The sequence below is a fragment of the Scylla paramamosain genome, chromosome 40 (genome assembly GCF_035594125.1).
Source record: "Scylla paramamosain isolate STU-SP2022 chromosome 40, ASM3559412v1, whole genome shotgun sequence".
Lineage (NCBI taxonomy): Eukaryota > Metazoa > Arthropoda > Malacostraca > Decapoda > Portunidae > Scylla > Scylla paramamosain.
The window spans coordinates 5,661,347-5,666,776 of NC_087190.1; the positions used below are offsets into that span (position 1 = coordinate 5,661,347).

The 5,430-nt window shown below is 44.2% G+C and overlaps 1 protein-coding gene across 1 annotated transcript; it reads right to left on the minus strand.

Moving 5' to 3' along the window:
* Positions 1-3,868, minus strand: LOC135092566 (uncharacterized). The gene is made up of 4 exons (XM_063991181.1): positions 3,864-3,868; positions 1,703-1,787; positions 1,136-1,552; positions 1-513 (listed from the first exon to the last, which is right to left on the minus strand). Exons 1-4 carry the CDS (start codon positions 3,866-3,868, stop codon positions 1-3), a joined length of 1,020 nt encoding a protein of 339 aa, XP_063847251.1.
* Between the last annotated feature and the right edge of the window lie 1,562 nt (positions 3,869-5,430).

Consider the following 5,430-nt stretch of genomic DNA (forward strand, 5'->3'; position numbering starts at 1 on the left):
CTAGGAGAGGAGTAGCTGGGAATGGCTGGGATAGGAGCGGCTGAAAATGGCCGCGAGAGGAGTGGCTGGGAGGGGTGTAGCTTGGAATGGCTGGAAGAGATTGAGAGAGGAATGGTTGGGTTCGGCTGGGAGAAGCTGGAGTGCCTGGGAGAAACTGGGAGAGGAGTGGCAGGGATTGGCTGGGAGAGGCTGGAATGGCTGGGGGAGGAGTGGCTGGGAGAGACTGGGCGAGGAGTGTTTAACAATGGCTATGAGAGGAGAGGCTGACAATGGCTGGGAGAGGAGTAACTGGGAATGGTTGAAAGAGGAGTGGCCGGGAATGGCTGGGAGAGGAGTGGCTAAGAGAAGGGTGGCTGGGAATGGCAGGGAGAGGAGTAGCTGCGAGTGGCTAAGAATGGCTGGGATAGAAGTGTCTGTGAATGGCTGGGAGAGGAGTGGCTGGGCATAGCTGAGAGAGGAGTGGCTGGGAATAACTGGAAGAGGAGTGGCTAGGAGAGGGTTAGCTAGTAATGGCTGGGAGAGGAGTGGCTAGGAGAGGGGTAGCTGGGAGAGGAGTGGCTGGGAATAGCTGAGAGAGTGGTTGGGAGAGAAGCGGCTGGGAATGGCTGGGAGAGGAGTGGCTGGGAATGGCTGGGAGGGGAGTAACTGGGAATTGCTGGGAATGGCTAGGAGAGGATTAGCTGGAAGGGGAGTGGCTGAGAATGGCTGGGAATGGCTGGGAGAGAAATGGCTGGAAATGGCTGGGAGAGTATTGGTTGGCATTGGCTGGGAGAGGCTAGGAGGGGTCTAGCTGTGGGAGGAGTGGGTGGAAATGACTGGGAGAGGAATGGCTGTGAATGGCTCTGAGAGAAGTGGCCGGAAATGGATTTGAGACGAGTGGCTGTGAATGGCTGGGAACGACTGGGAGAGGAGTGGCTGGGAATGGCTGAGGGAGCAGAGTCTGGGAATGGCTGGAGGAGGAGCAGCTAGGAATGCTGGGAATAGCTGAGACAGGTGTAACAGCGAATAGCTGAAAGAGGAATGGCTAGTAGAGGGATGGCTGGCAATAGCTGGGAGAGGAATGGCTGGGAGAGGAGTGGCTGGGAATGGCTGGGATTGGCTCGAAGAGGCTGGGAGATGTGTTGCTGGGAATGACTGCATGGGAGAGGACTGCCGGGGAGATAAGTAACTGGGAATGGCTGGGAAAGTAGTGGCTGGGATTGGCTATGAATGGCTGGGAAAGGAGTGGCTGGGAATGGTTGGGAGAGGAGTGGCTAAGAGAGGCTGGGAATGGTTGGGGGAAGAATGGCTGGGAGGGGCAAGGAGGGGAGTGGCTGGGAATGGCTGGAGTAGAAGTGTCTGGGAAAGGAGTGGCTAGCAATGGCTGGAGAGGAGTGGCTGGGAATGGCTGTGAGAGGAATGGCTGGCATTGGCTGGAAGAGGAGTAACAAGGAATGGATGGGAGAGGAGCGACTGGGAGAGGCTGGGAATGGCTGTGGGAGGAGTGGCTGGGAATGGAGCGGCTGGGGATGGCTGGGGGAGGAGAGGCTGGGAGGGGACTGGCTGAGAATGGCTGGGGGAGAAGTAGCTGGGATAGACCGGGAGAGGAGTGGCTGTGAATGGCTGGAAATAGCTGGGAGAAGAGTGGCTTGGAATGACTGGGAAAGGAGTGGCGGGGAATGGCTGGGAAAGGAGTGGCTGAAAATGGCTGGGAGATTAGTACCTGGGAATAGCTGAAAGAGGTGTGGCAGGCAATGTCTGGGAGAGGAGTGACTGGGAATAGCTGAATCTGGAGTGGCTGGGAATGGCTGAGAGGGGAATGGCTGGGAATAGCTGTGAGAGAAGCTGGGAGTGGCTAGGAGAGGCTGGGAATGGCTGGGAGGTAGAAGTAGTAATAGTAGTAGTAGTAGTAGTAGAAGTAGTAATAGTAGTAGTATTAGCAGTAGAAGTAGTAATAGTAGTAGTAGTAGTAGTAGAAGTAGTAATAGTAGTAGTAGTAATAGTAGAAGTAGTAATAGTAGTAGTAGTAGCAGTAGTCATTAGCAACAGTCATTAGCGGGAGCTGGGGCTAATGACCTCCAAGTAATGGAGCCCCTAATTGACACATCAATAAACATGGGGTGGAGGTATTATTAAAAAGTAGTAGTAGCAGTAGAAGTAGTAATAGTAATAGTAGTAGCAGTAGAAGTAGTAATAGTAGTAGTAGTAGCAGTAGAAGTAGTAATAGTAGTAGTAGTAGCAGTAGTAGCAGCAGCAGCAGTAGTAGTAGTAGTAGTTGAGTAGTTGAGTAGTTGAGTTGTTGTTGTTGTTGTTGTTGTTGTTGTTGTTGTTGTTGTTGTTGTTGTTGTTGTTGTTGTTGTTGTTGTTGTTGTTGTTGTTGAGCAGTGAAGGAACTAATCAGTGAAAAACTGTGATAAACAATGAGCACACAAATGATATGGACACTCACTGTGTTGCACTAAGAGTGAGGCAGTGAGGCACACGGACACACAGACACACATCACAGAAAAGGTGACAGAGGCAAGGAGTGTGCATCAGCTGAAAGAAAGGATTATTGTCCCTAAGATTACAATAAATAAATAAACAAAATAATACAATAAATAATAATAAAATAATACAAAATATTACAATAAATAAATAAACAAAATAATAGTAATAATGAAATAGACTCAGGTGGCTGTGTTACCTTGAGATTTGTTGATTAAGTGAAAGGTGGATGAGAGAGAGAGAGAGAGAGAGAGAGAGAGAGAGAGAGAGAGAGAGAGGGAACTATGCAGGAAAAATCAAACACACAAAGAGAAATAAAAATAAATAGGTAAGTACTTGTAATAATGATAATACTTATGTTCAAAATAATAATAATAATAATAATAATAATAATAATAATAATAATAATAATAATAATAATATAATGATAACAATAATAATGGTAATAATATTGTAACAGGTGATGGCAGGAGAGTGTGGAGGAAGGAAAGGGAGAGGTTTGGAGGAAATTACAACACGGAAAACCTTTTTATCTCCACCAGTGAGGGAAATTCTCCTGAAAGTCACTGCTCCCTCTCCTCCTCCTTCTCCTCCTCCGCCTCCTCCTTCATCTGATCGGTGTGGGAGCAGCCAGGATGGGCAGATTAATCCATGAAAAAGTTTGTCTCCACAGATCAAAAAACGCGCGGGCGCCAACAACAGGACCAGCGTCGTAAACACTAACGTAATTATTTCATCCACAGGTTCAGACAAGATCAGAGCTTGTTACTTCAATGCCTGTAGTTTACAAAATAAATTAAATGAGCTGCAAGCTCTTATTTATCTTGAAAACTACGACATCATAGGCGTCACGGAAACGTGGATAAATTCATCAAGTAGGGATTACTTAGCTGAGTACTCGCTCCCTGGCTACACCATTTTTAGCTGCGAGAGAACGTAAACAAAACACCGGGGCCAGACAAGATATCACCCAGGCTTCTTAAAGAAGCAAGAAATGAATTCGTGAAACCGCTTACAATTTTATTCAATAAAACTTTACTAGCGGGTAAAGTTCCCCACAAATGGGAAGTAGCAAATGTCACGCCAATCTTTAAAAAAGGAAATAAATCTCTCCCAGCCAATTACAGGCCGATCAGTCTCACCTCAGTAGTGTGCAAGCTGATGGAAACAAAAATCTGAGATAAAACTGTTAAATATTTAGAAGAAAATAAAATCATAAAGAATTCGCAACACGGTTTCAGAACCAAGCGCTCCTGCTTAACAAACTTATTAGACTTCTTTTATGAAGTATTTAACTCGTATGACGAGACAAAAGCTGTTGATATTATCTACCTTGATTTCCAAAAAGCTTTCGACACTGTTCCCCATAAGAGACTCATCAGTAAAGTAAAACTCACGGCATTGCCGGAAACACCCTGAAATGCCTGAGAGACTGGTTCTCTGACAGAAAACAGCGTGTTGTGATACATGGAAAAGAGTCAGAGTGGCATAAGGTAAATAGCGGTGTTCTTCAAGGCTATGTATTAGGACTAGTACTGCAAAATAAATAAATTTGCAGACGACAGCAAAATAACAAGTAGAGTAACGTCTGTGTCACAATGGCAGGAACTGCAGTGTGACCTCAATAAACTAACAAGCTGGGCAGAAAAATGGCAGATGAGATTCAATATAGAAAAGTGTAAAATTCTACATATCGGAAGCAACAATGTTCAGGCGAGATATGTAATGAATAACATGCCACTGTCAAGTGCTGATAAAGAAAAAGATCTTTGTGTCGTTGTGTCAAACGACCTAAAGCTGAGTCAACACTGCACAGAAACCGTAAAGACGGCAAATAAATTTGTAGGGTTCATTGGAAGAACCTTTGAATTTAAATCAGAAAAGGTTATACTTGCCTTATATAACTCGCTGGTGCGCCCTCATCTAGAATACTGTGTACAGTTCTGGTCACCATACTACAAAAAAGACATTGAAAAACTAGAAAAGATACAGCGCAGAGTCAGAAAGATGATTCCAAGATTGCGCAATAAGTCGTATGAGGAACGACTGGAAGAACTAAACCTATTTAGTTTAACAAAGCGCAGGATAAGAGGAGACCTAATTGAAGTGTTCAGAATTTTCAAAGGATATAGTAACATTGATGCACATAAATATTTTACCATTGATCATTCTAACCTAACAAGAAATAATGGATTCAAGATTATACCCAAACGTTTTAAATCCCACGAGTCCAAACATTTTTTCTTTAATCGTATAGTAAATATATGGAATAAACTTCCTGCCGAAATTGTGAACAGCAATACTATTAAATAATTCAAAAATAAAATAGACAAATATTTAAAAGCAAATCTCCAACAAGCTCTCTTCTTGTCCGAATAATTACTAAATTCACTAATAAACTCTTATTTTACAGACACCAGTTTTAATATAAATTGTATTAACTTTCAGATAGGCGTATAGAGTTCGCCGTAGGGTGAATATTAGAACTTCCTTTCATCCTTTCCTATGAAAATTCCATGTCGGTTTTTCCATACTGCATGGTACTTTTCCCAACTATTTCCATGCCAGCGCAAGCTGGAGGGAGTGGTGGGTGGGGAGGAGCCTTGTGCTATGCTGTCCTGTCTCTCTTCCCTGTAGCTAATTAGAAGTATTTACCAAACAGCCTTGCAAGGACCAAAAGGTCTTTTGCTGTTTGGCTTTCCTTTGTATTCCTTTGTATCCCTCCTCCTCCCTCTTGGGTTACCCCAGATGGCAAGATTGAATGGGAGAAGATTGGAGAGTTACTTGCAAGAGAGAGAGAGAGAGAGAGAGAGAGAGAGAGAGAGAGAGAGAGAGAGAGAGAGAGAGAGAGAGAGAGAGAGAGAGAGAGAGAGAGAGAGAGAGAGAGATTTTAAAGGCCACAAAATGTACTAGGTATAATTAACTGGACAGCATAGCAGTGCAAATATGATACATTAGACACAC